Source organism: Pteropus alecto, unplaced genomic scaffold (genome assembly GCF_000325575.1).
Source record: "Pteropus alecto unplaced genomic scaffold, ASM32557v1 scaffold86, whole genome shotgun sequence".
NCBI lineage: Eukaryota > Metazoa > Chordata > Mammalia > Chiroptera > Pteropodidae > Pteropus > Pteropus alecto.
The window spans coordinates 9,851,135-9,867,341 of record NW_006442109.1 but is presented as its reverse complement, the minus strand read 5'-3'; the positions used below and the strand labels follow the sequence as shown (position 1 = coordinate 9,867,341).

The following is a 16,207-nucleotide window of genomic DNA, read 5'->3' as shown; positions in this document are numbered from 1 at the left end:
ATCTGAATGCTGGAGGAAGGTGTTTGGGCATTTAAAACGTACCGGCAGCTAAGAAAAAGACAAGCTAAAAAAAACAGAAGAAACTCCTGAGCAACAAACTTAACCTACTTTATAATATGCTTAAAGGCATATAAATAGTTTTAAATAACTAAAAAGAAAACTGTAATAAAAGATGATAAACTATATTATATATTACTATAGGCAAATTCAGTAGAATACGAAAATATTGGTAATGACTGAATGTTAAATAGGAATAAAATAGCAAAGAAGTTCAGAAAAACTATGTCTCTTAAAAAAAACCATTGTATGTACATGGTGTGATAAGAATATTCTGTGTATCTTATGGAAACTTACTGTCATATCCTTTTATACAAATAATGTAAGTATTTAAATAATCTTTTATTAAGAGGATCCACTGCATTCAATAAAGACATTTATTTTAAGTTGTTTTTCCAACGATAGATATGATTACACCAAAATCATATTGGGTAGTCTCAAGGGAAAAAAAATGACTTAGATTCTTTAAAAAATGGGAACTTTTAAAGCTAAGCAATTTCCTTATTAAAGAACTAAATCTAAAAGTAAAATTTAAATTAAAAAGTTAAAACCAAACCACAGAAAGAAAAACACAAGTATATTAGTGAATATACCAAAAGAAGTCTAAGAAGTATAATGTACAAAAGAGATCAAAGAAATGAGATCTTTATTTCTTCCTAGGCAAACAAACTTAACTCTAGGTTTGTTTGCTTAGAAAGAAAAAGAAGAAATTAGAAGAAATATTTTAAGTATCTTTGACAAAAGACAGATTTTTAAAAAGTAATATGAGTAACATAAATAGATGAAAAGAACAGGAATCAAGTGGCCTATGAATTAATCAACATTCACAAACATCTGTTACACCATTTTTTCATCTGTAAAAGGTAAAATTTAATCCAGGTTATAAATAAGGGTGTCCTGAAAAACTCTTTTTCAATGAAAATAATAAACTGACAATAAGTGATAGGTGTGAAATGGTTTTAGAATCTTTAAATAAAGAAAGTAGTATTGGTGAATAAAAAATAATTTAAAATCTAAAAGGAAACATCATTTTAAGAAAAATAAATATATAGTGGAAACTACCTCTAGTATATAATAAATGGATACGTTTAATGTATACCTAGATGTATAATAAGTCTACCTCTATCATAACCTTTATTTCCTATGCTCAGAACTTGTCTCTTTCCCCCTAGACATGAAGGCAGGGATAATGTATCATTCAAGTCTAAATACCAAGCACTTAACGCTGTGTCTGACCAAGTTTCCTAAATTGACAATCATTAATTCCAATAGTTCTAAATTTCCACCACTTAAAATAAAATCTCACGGACAAATTAATAGCCTAAAAAACTATATCATCCAAATCAAGGCCACAAATGTTAACTCTAAATTGATATAATTACTTGTAAATCAAAGTTACATTAACCAATGTGTGTGGGGGGAGGAAGTAACAGTGAGAAAACCAGTTTTAGTGAGAAATAAAAATCAAAATTCTGTAACAAAAATGCTGCATTTTAGTGGGATGGGGATCCTAACTGAATTTAATCAACATGAGAACAGATACGTATGCAGATATAGAGAGAGCTTCCCATTCCCAAGTCTATATTATGCAAATTTTTTGTTTTTATACCTCAAAACTTAATAATGGATGTGGGATAAGCTTGCTTACCACCTAAAAATTAGGGATCTGTAAATTTGAATTTTTGAAAATACCAGTCCTTAGAAAGCTACGTCACAGATGATGGATTGCTTCTCTCTTTCAATCTCAAACATTCTGCCTCTTGAATACCTGTACTGTAAAGGGGGTTCTTCACCATTGGGTAGATGGGGGATCTCAGGTGGTGTTACAAAAACAGTATGTTCACTTTTGAAAGATTCGTCCAGTTCTATAAGTCGCATTTCACCACTCTTGTCCATATCCACCTGAAGGAGTTTAAAAAACATACATTAAAAATAATACTTTGGTTAGCCAAGTGTTCATCTATAGGAGAATGGTTAAATAAACCATTTATACAACTAGACACTAAAGAGCTATTTAAAAAAATAATAAGCAAGATCTCTTGCTTATTATCTATAGAAAGCTCTCCAAGATAATTAAATGAAAGTAACAAGGTAAACAACATTGTATATAGTATACTATCTTTTGAATAAGAGGGAAAAATAAGAATATATATTCATCTTTTATTTATATTAACATAAAGAATACTAAGAAAAGTAATTACCTATATGGAGAAGGGGAAATGTATAGAACAGACAAGGATGGGATAGGACCTAGATTTTCCAATGTATATCTTTTTATACTATTTTGCATTTTGAATAATGAGCATGTATTCAAGAAATAACATTTAAAAAAATGTACACATATGCATATGTATGTGTGGAGAATACTGAGTTTTATCTTTGGTTTATACTAAATATAACAAATTTCTCTCAGTTCTTTCAGTATATGTAGAAGCAGATTTGAGTTAAATTCTAGTCACATCAATGTTGAAAGCACTTTGGTAGTACTATTTTCCCCAGATACTCTATTGTAAGATAATATTCAAGAAAAATGAAAACTTCAGAGTCTAAATTGTCCCAAAGGAGCTCATAAACTAAAGAGCACAAAATTAACATTAATTAAAAAAAAAACAGATGTCATACATATAATAAACTATAAGCCACGAACTTTATTAGCTTAGATAGAATTAATATATACCAATTGGGAATAAATGTGAGAGCAAGACTTATTAACAAGTTAAAATTTTAAGATAAGGACATAGAGCAGAGTATAGCAAAAAAGGACAGCTCTTAGAAACAGCTGATATATTCACAATCTTCTTATATAAATTGTGGGTTATAACTTCACAGCATTACATGCCATGATCTCCAGGATTAAAGAATGTTTTTAATGGTATATCTATATAGTAAATTAGATAACAATTTAGGCATGTTTCAGATTTACAATTAATGACAGGAGAAAATGTTCACATAATAATGACAAAAAAATCAGGCTCCTATATCATATATATAGTATGATTTGAATATTTTTAGAGAGTCTGTGTGTTATACAGATATATTTGTGTGTGCTCCCTCTCTGACACACATACAATTATCAAAATGCTACCTCTGGGTAGTGGTGTTACTGGCAATTAAATTTCTTCCTTATATTGTTATTTATTTTCCAATTAAAATATAATGAATATATAAAATTTGCTTCTTAAAATTATAAAAGTAATAAATGCTCACAATAAAAATTTAATCAAGGTAGAATACATTGCTTTTAGAATAAACACTTATTTCAGTTTCTGTTGAATATTTAAAAATTAATCAAATAAAAGAAGGTACCTTTCAATTTTTAGCCTGTCAAAAAGACTTTGATATAGTAAAACTAGCAAGGATACAATAAATATAATAAATATAATAATCACATACCCTCCTGGCATTCAAAATTGGTAGTCTTTTTTAGAAATCACGCTATGTTTAAACATATCCACCTTATTCTTTTTATTAAATTTATTGGGGTGATACTGGTTACTAAAATTACATAGATTTCAAGTACTGACATATTACTGAATTATACACATCCTTATTCTTAGTCAAAGAAAATAACCTAACATGAAAAAAACTGTCAGTATAAAAGATGTTTCTTGCAAGACTACAGTAGCAATAAATTGGAAGTCATCTACATGTCAAAAATATGTAAATGAATAAAGTATGATAAATGTTTAAAATACACAATCATTAAAAATGAGAATAGTAAAGATTATGCAGACTTCTGGTTGAATAAGATAAATTAAACACAGTAATTTATCTTCAATCCCTCCTGAAATCTCACCAAAATGAGAGCAAGGGGATTGAAAAAAAAAAAAAAAAAAGACAAAATGAACTGGAGAGGGGACAACAGCAAAGATGGAGTTCAAAACATTTTAGGAGCTGCAAAGTAGAATGACATGACCTGTGAAAGTTGAAAGACATTTGTCTGGAACCAAGGAGGGGACAGAGGAGAAAAGCCAAAAGCAAGCCATTTTGCTCTGTTGGGCCCCAGAAAGGGCTAGATGCCCTGAAAGGTGGGAGTACAGGTGGAAGGGGAATTAGTTAAAAGCTTGCAACCCAGTACAATAAGGCCACTACATTTCCCCAATGCAACATAAGACTAGGTTGGGTCTATCTGAGTGAACCAGAGAGATTTTAGACTTCAGGAAACCAGGCAAAGGCAGAGGAGATGAAGAGTTAATAAAAACAGGTGAAGTCAGTAAAAGCCTACATGTTACGACAAGGGGAAAAAATCATTTACCTTCCCTACTTAGCTTTGAGAATACCGGCAGTCAGTTATGCTCCTGAGGCTAAAGACTGGAGATATGTGTTGGGGGAAACTAAGCAGCCTAAAAGATATGAATTAAGACACTGATCAGAGATGGACTCTAATGAAACAACTGTGTTCTTTTATCATTAATCTTATGCCTAAGGAAACTCCAAGCCTCATTTGCCCAGAAAGAGTTCCAATGAGTTCTTTCTGCCTCGCCCTTGAAAATGAATACCAATCAAAGATCACACAAAGGAAGCAAGTAACTTGAAAGAGAATAAAATAAATATTAAAAGGTACTCAGAATGAGCAGAGACAATGCAGGGAGAAAAAAACCTTCAAAATAACTAAAATAGGCCTACATCCATGAAACGACAAGATGCTATTAAAAAAAAAGAGCTGTCATTAACCAATGTCATCATAAAAAAAAAGAGCAAAGAATAAAAGGAGTGTATGGAAATTACAAAAATGATAACAGAAATAAAAAGTATTCTATAAAGGTTTAAAGATAAAACCGAAGAAATCTCCCAAAAAGTGGAGATGGGAGACAGAAAATGGGATGAAAAAAGAAGAAAATTAAGAGGATCAGGCCAAGAAGGCCAACAACCAAATAATATATATTTCAGAAAAAGAGAACAGATAAAATGGAGGGGAAAAAAAATTAAAGCAAGAAAAAAAAAAACACAAGAAAATTCCCCAGAATTTGAGGTGAGTCAACAGATTAAAAGGGCCTTTAGCTATCCAATTCAGTAAAGAAAAGAAGGCCTAGACCAGTCATCTCCTTATGAAGTTTTAGAATATCAAGGATCTTAAACACTTCCAGAGAGAAAAGAGATCAGGCACAAAAGATCAGAAATCAAGATAGTGTTAGACTAGACATTATTCTCAATAACATTTGAAGTTAGAAGACAATGCAGTAATGTCTTCAAAATTTTACATCCAACCAAATTAGCAATCAAATATTAGAGGAGCATCAAGAAATATACAAACAGGCAGGGGATCAAAAAATATATCTCCCATGTACTCTTTCTCTGGAGCTACTGTAAGATGTGCTCCACCGTAACAAGGAAATAAACCAAGAAAGAAGTTATTGAAGCCAGAAAGCAGGTGATCCAACTCCAGAGAGAGGTCAATATAATTCCCAAGATGATGGTCAAGGAAAATCCCAGGATGACAGACTAGAAAACAATCAGTTCAGACTGGAACATAAAGATGGAATGTTCCAGCAAGAATTAAAAAAATGTCAAATGGATAGATTACCTGATATGTTGGGAAAATTGAGAGATTTTAGATTTTTCACTTTCGTAGAAGAGTTTGGAGATGAATTAATAGTAGACATAAAGGAATATAGTAATGAACTTCAGAGAAAATAAAATCCATATATGAAAGGAAATTTAATTATAATATATATACAGTCTAGGTATGATTCTATACAAAGTGATAATAATATTACTATTGAACAACCATTTAACTAAAACTTGTGTTATAACTGTGTTGGGAGAATTGCACTGGTGGTGGTTAGATATGCTATTAACAGATAATTTACAAAACAATAAGCAGTAATAAAAACATTATTTGGAAATCTTACAGCAAATGACTGAAGAAATAGCTGAAAGAGAAAATGGTTTTCTCTGGGGAAAAGAAACTAGAGGTGGAAAAGAATGGGACCTAGCCTCGTAAAATTATTTGACTTTCTAAACTATGTTATGTTTCAGTGGGGTAAAAAGGAAAATTTACTTTTAAGAGATTTGGCAGCAATATTAAAAATGCTTACAAAACCTGGTTATGTAAAAAATTAGGAAACTATATTACAATTGTGTAAAACACATTGAAAGTAAATGTAAAATGAATATTATTTAGGGCATTTGGCTTACCAATCTTATTCTCCCTTTTATTTTCCACACTCCCTGTTACTTTAGTCATTTAAAAAAAAGTGTTAAAAATTAAACTTTCAATAAAAACTTCCAATAAAAATGTTTGCTAAAACATTATTAGCAAACCTAAAAATATTTTTTAAACTATTAGAAACATGTCAGTGATAACGCGTGAGTGATAAATCAAAGGTGTTCCTAGTAGAATATGGTATTCATGCATGACCCAAGAACAAATGAGAAACTCTACATGCAAACATTTTTGTACAGATAAGACAGGGTTAATCTAATTATAAGGGTAGCAATGATAATGAATAGAAGAGACTGACCAGAATAAAAAGGTTAAAACAAATGCCCAAGGTCATTAAAAAGGAAGCTGGAAACTACTCTTGTCTCCATGAGGGAATATTACAAGAGAACTGCTCATCTATGAGCACAGAGTGAATTTTTAAATTTCCCACTGCAGACACGTGACTACTTTCCACTTTCCACTTTCCAGCCACTTTGATCACCCAGAAAATACTGTGGACAAGGACAACTGCTCTAATTCTCAAATTCATTATTATAAAGTCTATTAAAATGTTGTACTGTAGATTCAGTGCATTGGTAAAATACAATTCTCTTAACTTTCATATCAGTAAAATCTCATTCCAACATTATAAAAATAGCTATGCAATAATTCCTACATTTATCGGTTGGACATTTCTGTCTTGTGGAATGCACAGTGACATCTGCCTCTATTTGAAGAAAAAGAAATCCAACACCCACAAGATAAAATAAAATGATTTTCATATTCTCTTCATATTTTTTCACATTAACATTCTCAGAAAACACAGAGGGATGCTTGGGAGACCAAGAAAAATCTTACCAGACTATCCATTACACAAAACTGCCCTTAGTTAAGCTCCTTCTCATAAGAACAGATTGTAGGGATTTAAAATATAACCATATGAAGAATAAAAACACATGGTTCTTAAATTAGTCATACATGAAACTCAAATAATTCTCATACATTGTTTTTGTTATTCCTATTCAGAACTAACTAATTCAGCTTTTAAAAATCAGTCAAATGTTTTCTGTTTGGATATGCTAAGAAAAAAAGAGAAATATGTCTAATTTCTGTTCAATCTTAGTCATGGACTGGTTTAGGCAGTTAATACATATTTAATATTATTTCTTTTCCATAGCTAAAATGTCAGTGGTAAAAGGATCTGTTTACTTAAAAATTAAGCACAAAGTCACTCAACTAAGGAACAACCCCACACTAATGATTATTTTGAAAGTATTATTGATATTCAGAAGACATTTGCAGATTGAAAGTACTGACTTGCTGTGATAAGTGTACTTAAATTGTGGTGTTAGAATATGAAAAGTAGTAACAGCACTGTATAATTTTTACTATTTCAGAGAGTTCTGCTTAATAGTACCAAGAATACAATTGACCTCTACTCTAAGTATATATGAAAGTTATTAAGATAAATTCTAAATCTTGTGACATTTTATTTTCTTTAATAAAAGAGTTCCCTGAATTATAATAAAGCAAATATAAGTAACCATGTTTTACTTTTCAGTTTTGACTTTCTTAGTAGTCATTAAAATCTTTAAGTACAATATTAACCCATTATATATAAGTGATCTTTTGTTGGATCTAGACTTCAAATAGGTAAATAGCATTTTTGGAAAATAGTCTTCCTGGAAACAATGGTTATATACATTTAATGGAATTGTTTCTTTTTTGAGACCTCACAGAATTTTTATTCTTTAGGCAATTACTCCAATCATGTCCTGCACTGACTCTTATCAAGAACAGGTGACCTATTTTCAGAAAATTCTAGACAAAATAATATAGTAATTATCAGCAAAAAATAATTCTTAGAACATGTCCTAGATACTTAGCAAAATTACAACTCTTGTATGTCTTACACTATTAATGAGTATTTTTTAAACCATGTGATACTGCAATATGAGTTCTTAGCTAAAACAAAATTGTGAACAAAATGCATAAAATGAGTGAGATATAAAAGGGAACAATACAAGATTTCTCTCTTCTGCACTGTTAATTGGATTCCTACAACTAATTCAGAGTTCCCATGTAAATAAATATATTGGCTAAAGCATACTCTTAGCAAAATCCTGGTCGCTAATTTGGTCCTTTATGATTCAATTAGCTTGGCAAAGGGAATAACTTTTACACAATTGTATGCCACTGTTCACACGGGAAGCTCAGGAAGTACATAAGATAGCCAGTGGAAGCCTATAGTACCATATAGGAAAAACATTTAAAGTGCAAAATGGTAGTCAGAAATATCATTTTTATATACAAAACCCAACATAATTATTTCTGTAAAAGAGGATTTAGAGAAATTCTTTTTTAAAGCATACCTTTCTATTTATTCCTTTCTCTTAATGTTTAACTTTATAGGTACTGAATAAGGCAAACCTAAAAATCTGATTAAAATATTGAAACCCAAGTTCTTGGTACTACGCTGTAATGAAAACAAAACTGTCAAAGAGTTATGACATTACTTCTCAAAATAAATAGGCTTTCAAAGCTCTATATAGGCAGAGGTCAACTTATAAAAAGGCACGAATTCTAAAAGTCCATTTGTAAACAGGTTATTTAAAATATAGAAAATAAACTTCCCCCCAAAACAACATCCTTTCTGGGGTGGTAGAATGTTCTATATTTAGAGTCAAGTTTATGTGAAAATCTGTATTTGCCAAAACTTATCACACTGTACACTTCAAAGAATTCAATTTATATTATACAAAATATACTATCAACTTATTGTTGGTATATTATATCTCAGTGATGTCCTAAAGGTGGTTAGAGTATCATTCTACTAAAAAAATTTAATACATATTTCTAGCACAACACTGTAGCCCTACACCATTTGAATTACAGCATTTACATCAGTGTTTCTATCAGAAAATGAACTATGAGTTCTAAGAAGATAATGGCATATATCCATCTTTCCCCTATTCCTACGCATTTCAAGGACGTCAAGCACCTTAGTTTGTTAATTCTCTATCAGCACGAGAAAGAGTATTTCTCTATATCAAACACCCCTCAAGTTTTCTAAATAGAAGGCTCTGAACTTGTTTCTGCTCCTCATATGTATAAGTCATGCAAAAGTTGAACATTGCTGTGAGATGATAAAACCCAATGAACTACTAATCTATAAACCTGAATAAAAACTAGCAAAATATAAAAATAGTCATGTTTTCTATTTTTAGTTTATACACTACTCTGAACACTGTGAGACATGCAATTATAACGATTTCTTTTCACAATACTTTTAAAAACATAGATAAGAAAACCAACATAGAAAGACTAAATGACTTAAATCACAAGTATAATAAGAGCTAGGATTAAAGTTCTCCTAATTTGCAATGCAGTGCTTTTTCCACTACACCTTGCATAGTGAGAATCATTTCCCATTTTTATGAGACATATTTGGTACTTATTTATTAACTGGTAAGTGTCATTTTCATGTCAAACTCAGAACTGAGCCAATTTCTGAATGCTGTTATGCCAAAAAAAAAAAAAAAATCGTTGATTTTCTTTCACAGTCACATAAATTTGAAAGTGGTGGACTTCTTTAAATAAACTTACAGGAAGAAACTGTTGAGGAAATATATGACAAAGCTTTGCTTTCTTTTTTTTTTTTTACTATCATGGTCATCAAATCATGACATTTATATATGTATTTATGAATTTATAGAAAAGTTTCAAGTACAGTAACTTTTCAAGTACATAAAACCTTTTCCTTTTAATCTTTTGAGAGTAAGTTGCTGGCTTCATGACTCATCACCTCTGAATAGTGTGTACTTCCTACAAACAAGGACATTCAGATTCTACATGAATCTGAAAATTAACATATGATACTACTACTGCCTAATACTCAAACTCTTTCAAGTTTTGTTAATTATCTTAATGTTATACCAAAAGCATCCTGTTCTGAACTATGCATTGTATTTGGTTGTCAAATCTCTTTAGTTTCCTTTACTTTTGAACAGTTTCTCAATTTTTCCTTTATTTTCTTTACCCTGACACTTTGTGGATTACAGAACAGGTATTTTGCAGAATGTTCCTTAATTTGAGTTTGTCTGATATTTTCTTGAGATTATACAGGTTATGTATCTTTGACAGGGATATCATAGAACTAATGCTGCATTCTCACTGCAGCCTATTCGAGGCATATGCTGATGATTTGTCCCATTATTGATGTTCACTTTGATCACTGGATTAAAATGGCGTCTGCGAGGCTTTCTGTTCCACAATAAAGTTACTATTTCCTCTTTGCATTTTAATATGTATTTTGTGTGGAGGTATCTTGAACCCATATAAAATCCTGTTTCTCATCAGACTCTTAACTGATATCTGTGTAGACTTCATAGTTTCCTATTTTATTCAATGGATTATAATCTATTAATAACTTTTGAAGTTCAAATTGTTCTAGATGTAGCCAGTGAGAGTCCCTTCAAACTGGCTTGTGTTTCTGTGTATGTGTGTGTTGTTTTTATAAAAACACGTCTCTATCATTCTTGGAGCAATTTCTAGTTTTCTAGCATACGCTACTTAAGGGATCATTTTGTACTTTCCTTGCCCTCAACTTGGGACCAATCATTTCTCCAAGGAGTCCTGAATTCCTTTTCGTGGAGAATACTGTTTAGAAGCCAAAATTTGTGCATTAGGTATACTCATCGTTATTGGGGTATGGCTGCTCCCAGCTCCTCTCAGTGCACAGAGCTAGGGAACATATGTATTTACAAACATAGACATAAATACTTACATCTATACTTTCTTCTATACTTATCTATACATATTGAAAACCAATGATATAACACCAAACCTTCAATTCCATTCTAATACTACAAGGTTCGTTCTGGTTTTCTTCTTTTCTCTATTTGTAAATCCCTTCTCTGACAGTGAGACACTTGATTATCTTTAATAAATTTATTTGATCAATCCCCTCTCCCATGGATATGATTTCTTCACCCTAATTTGGCTTTGACAACTCCTTCCAGACCAATCCCTTGCCCCAACCAAGCTGGCATCTCCCCATCCAGATCAAACTGATACCCCCTTTGCTGTCCCTACCCAATGGGACACTCTCCCCACCATCTCTCAGACTGACATTCCATGCTGTCCTCATCTCAGCATGGATGCTCTTCTCATCCTGTTTAGGTTCTGACTCCCTGCAATAGTCTACGTCCACAGCATGGACACTCTCTTTATCCTGCTTGTCCTCTGGTTCTCCATGTTAGGCTACTGCTTGCATGGATGCTCTCCTCACCTGGCTTGAGCTCCGACACCCCATGCTAGGCTGTTTCTCCTTCTTCATTCTATTTACGTTTTGATACCTCTCTCTGAGCCATTATTCCCCAACCTCCTCTCTTCAGCATGGATACCCACCTTGCTCTATCCCACCTAATGATATTAAGACTGAAGGAAAAGGGAAGGTTTCACACATGAATTTAAAATAGAATTAATTCACTTAATTTATGCTGCAAACTCACTTCCAAATTATAGAAATATTCATGTGAAATATTCATTATGCTCTATGCCTATATGTCTCAGCATGTGACAATGCACCTTAGACAAAAAGGAGAAATGAAAATTAAGAATGCTCAAGTTAGAGGACCACAGGCTTGAATGAAACTCCCATAGTCTATAAGTGGGCAGGCAGGGTTATAGACCTGACTGCTAAAATAAAACTCACGGTTTAGTAAGATCCTGCAAGGTATTCCTGAGGGGTTTTTATGTTCTATAATATCTAGTAGGCCACCAAAACGTTCATAATAAAGAGTCAATGATGGAATGAAATTAATTTAGATTTCGTTAAACGCTAATAAAAGTTATAAATAGAAACTATAATTTCTAACATTTATAACACTCACACAAAATAAGTTAGGACACTGTAGACATACTATTACTTACTTTATCTACACAATCATCAAAAAACGCCAGGCTTGCATCTTTATCACTGACAAAAGAGCAATCTTCAATGAAGCGAATAAACATTTGTGTTTTGGTCATCATGTTATAGAATTTCTGATGTGATCGGTCCCGACTTCTTAAGAAAGCTGTTCGACATAAATTTATAATGTCAGAATATATAACATTATTAAAGATTCATAAGATTTTTGATCCAGAAGGAACCTGATCAACCATGTCATCTATATCCCCTGACACCCCATCATTTTTCAGAAAAAAACACTAAGACTTCTGAGAGGGAACGTGACCTGACAAAGATAGCAACAGGAAAGAAATTTTAATCCAATCCTCATCCAGAATCGTCTCTGTCATCCCTTCATTACTTTGAAGACTACACATAAACTAATAAATGTGAAAGCATTTTAAAAATTGCTATTTTTTTTCTTACATGTTGCATGCTATGTGCATGTGGTGGTGTATGCTCTCTTTCTGTATCTATGTAGCTTTTTCAAAGCAGAAGTTATATCCCCTTTAGTATTTATTTATGTTTGTATTTTACTTACTGAAAAAGATTAAAAAGTTTATTTCCTGATTTCACACTCTACCTTGCTCGCTATGCTCAGTTACATAACAGTTGGGTCTTCTTTTGGGACCATGAACTCAAACTCTTTCCAGCCTCATGGACTTTGCATAAACTGTTCTCTCTGCCTAAAACACTCCTCTACTTTCCCTTTGTCTGGCTAATTTCTACTCCTCCTTCCAATCAAGGCTCAGAGGTGAATTCCTCAGAGGGCTTCTGTGATGTAAAGTTGTGAACTGAAGTATTCATTCATACTATTTTCAAACTGCTTAACTTCTTGACTATAAAGCTCCATGGGAGAAGTGATCATGTCTTCCTTTCCATTTTTTTCTGTGACCATGTATCTTTTGCACACCACTATATATCCAATGCTTTACCATTTGGAGGTACTCAATATATGTTTATTAAATCAATTTCTCTTTTAAATGTTAAACACTACAAAGAAAGTAAATATTGACAGTGAAAGTATTATGACACAAAATGTATTCCAGGGATTCCCAACTTTTTACTTTGTAGCACAGACAGAATAATATTTATAACACATACTGAAGTAAAACAAATGCTCAAGCCTGGAGGTGAGCATCCAGCAGATCCTCTGCATACTTAACATTGCCTGGTTGCCCTGAAAGCTAAGAACATCAATATCAACACACCTGTGACACAATAAGTGCCGTAGTAAATGCTTAGGAAGCTCTGCACTTTTAAAAGAGTTTCTTCTGCATATTTTCCCAATGGGATTACATTTAATGTGCCTGAGAAAGAACTAGTTCTATGGAAATGGATTACCAACAGAGTTGATAGTCACATACTCTCAAAATTGATATATATTTTGATAAACATGAGCTATTAACCCAAAAACAATTAAATCATCACAAGATTAACCTCAATAATATGACAGCTGTAAAGCTATGCAATCACTCACCTTGTAGAGCAAAAAGAGAGCTTGCATCTGTGGCTGTCTCAGATGGGGCTTGTGTTATTGGTCTTAAGTACGATCTATAACCTTTCAAAATAGAGGCCATGAAATACAAAAATGCCTCTTGGATTTCCAAATCTATCATGTGCAACCTCTTTCCAGAATTAAAATCATAGTCATTCATTGCTAAGTCCATTAGTCCATCATCCCTTGGTCTCTGCTGCACTGTAAAGAAATAAAGTGTTAGTGCTTTCTCCAAATTGTCAAAACTAATATTCATAATGGTATCAATATAAATTTGTTGTATATGTATGTCAAGTCATTATGCTGTACACCTTAAACTTATACAGTCCTGTATGTCAATTATATTTCAATAAAATTGAAAGCTACCTTAACTATTTATTTATATAACTTCATAACAGTAAGTCCTAGCAAAGCTTATCGTATCATTTTTCAGGCTCTGCTGAGTACATTTCATCCAAATCAAACATAAAATTATCCCTGTTTAGCTGACTACCATCAGAAAGAAAGTTCATATTTCAAAATAACTGTAAACAGATTAATAAATGAAGATCAGAACAAACACATCAACCAGACACAGGGTTAAATACAACGGTCCTTCCTTCTCTCTCTCTTTTTTTTTTTTTTAAATATAAGTGCCTACAGGAGGAACACTCAGGGGTTAAAATGTGGAAAAAAAAAAAAACCTCTTCCTCTTCTTGAATAATTCAGTGCTAAAGCCGTTAGGTAGCAAAAGAGTAACTTTACAGTAGAGAAGAAGGCTGGAAGATACCACCTTAAACAAGTGATCAAAGTGAACATCATCGATAATGGGACAAATTGACATAGTGCTCAGTCTCATAAGGATACAATGAAAGGAACTCAGTGTAACTTCTGCAGTGTTCCTGTCAAAGATGCATGATCTTTTTTTATCATGTGGACACTTTTTATCATGAGGACACTCAGACAAACCCACATCATGGACCATTCTACAATGGCAAGTGTCATCTTCAAAAGTGTCAAGAAAATGAAAGAAGAATAGAGGACCTGTTTAAGAAAAAAGGAGATAAAGAGACTTGAAACTAAACAAAACATATGATTCAGAAATTGATTCTTTTGCTATAAAGAACATTATAACTAGATAGCAGTAATGCTGAATGCTAATTTCCTAATTTTCATGGTTATACTGTAGTGATGTAGCAGAATGTACTTGTTGGTAGGAAATACATTCCATTTGAAGATGATGGGGCATCTATTCTCAAAGGGTCAGGGGAAAAAATTTTGTGATTGTTTCAAAAATTTAAAATTCATTTAAAATACGAGGAACAATAAATCATTTAAGATAGGTTTTTTTTTTTTTTTTTTTTTGGAGTTCTTATTGTCTAAAAAAGTAGATTAGAGGAGATTGGATTAAACATGGCAGAATGAGAGACGTACCCAGATCTCTTCCCTTGAAACGACAATAAGCTGAACATCTAAAACTCAACAAAAAACACCCAAACTGGACACCTGCAGGTCTGAGCGTGGGATATGCTCATAAGAGCTACCACAGGTCAAAACCCCAGGTGTCCGGTGGTGGACTGGGAGAAATAAAGAAGCTGCCTCTCGCAGCCACCGGAGCTCCCTATAGGAGGAGGGGGTGGGGGGAAGGAGAGGCGAGTTCCCTGAACAGCCCTGCCTGGGAGTGCTGTGAGTTCCACGTGGCCAGTGGCAGTGCCTAGTCATCAGGGCAGAAGGCAAAAAAGCAAGGACGGCAGAAAAACAACAGTTGATTTTTACCAGCCGTGGTTGCAAAACCGAGGTTGAGCCACAGTCCCCATCCCCGAACCCAGAGGGTCCCTCCTCCCTACCCTGAGACCAATTACTGCGGAGCCCCAGGGGAATCTGAGCAAATGCTACCAAAACCGTTGCTAATACCGACAGGAACTGAGACTGAGGGTAGTGAGTGTGATTAAACATCTATAAGGAAAAAGAAGACATTATTAAGATTTTATATAAAGCAGAGATCCAAGAGGCCACCTACTAGAAAGCAAAAGAAAAGCACATTCTTTGCAACAGGCTAGGGACCATTATATAATAAATCTTTCTGGAAAAAAAAAAAAATAAAGCAGAACACACTTCCATTAATGCCTATCCGGAAAAATAGTTCATTAAACACCATGAACAACCAATGTGACAAGCCATCGCAGAAAGGAGGAGAAAAGCTTCCAGAAAATAAGCTTACAGACATAGAAAAATGCGACTTAAATGACAGAGAATTCAGGATGGTACTTCTGAAAAAACTCAATGAGATCCGAAACAAATCATACCAACAATTTCAGGAATTGAAAAAACTAGATGAGCAGAATGAGTTCTTTAGCAAGGAGATTGAAACCCTCAAAAAGAACCAAACAGACCTTCTGGAGATAAAGAACACACTGCAAGAGGTGAAAATGAAATAACAAGCTTGGGAAATAGAGTTGATCAAATGGAAGAAAGGATCAGTGATAGCAAAGACAGAAATCTAGAAATAAATCAGAAGGAAGAAGAGAGAAACCGAAGAATGAAAAATAATGAAAGAGAAATTCAAGAACTAGCT

The 16,207-nt window shown here is 32.9% G+C and overlaps 1 protein-coding gene across 7 annotated transcripts in view; it reads right to left on the bottom strand.

The window, feature by feature from the left end:
• DENND4A (DENN domain containing 4A) overlaps positions 1-16,207 on the bottom strand; it is a 106,220-nt gene that overhangs the window by 27,770 nt on the left and 62,243 nt on the right. For all 7 annotated transcript variants that reach the window (XM_015596067.2, XM_015596068.2, XM_025038919.1 and 4 more), the window contains 3 exons: positions 13,636-13,854; positions 12,137-12,282; positions 1,826-1,959 (listed from right to left, as the gene is read on the bottom strand). In XM_015596067.2, coding sequence (XP_015451553.1) covers positions 1,826-1,959; positions 12,137-12,282; positions 13,636-13,854 — 499 coding nt within the window. The remainder of the gene's footprint in view (positions 1-1,825; positions 1,960-12,136; positions 12,283-13,635; positions 13,855-16,207) is intronic.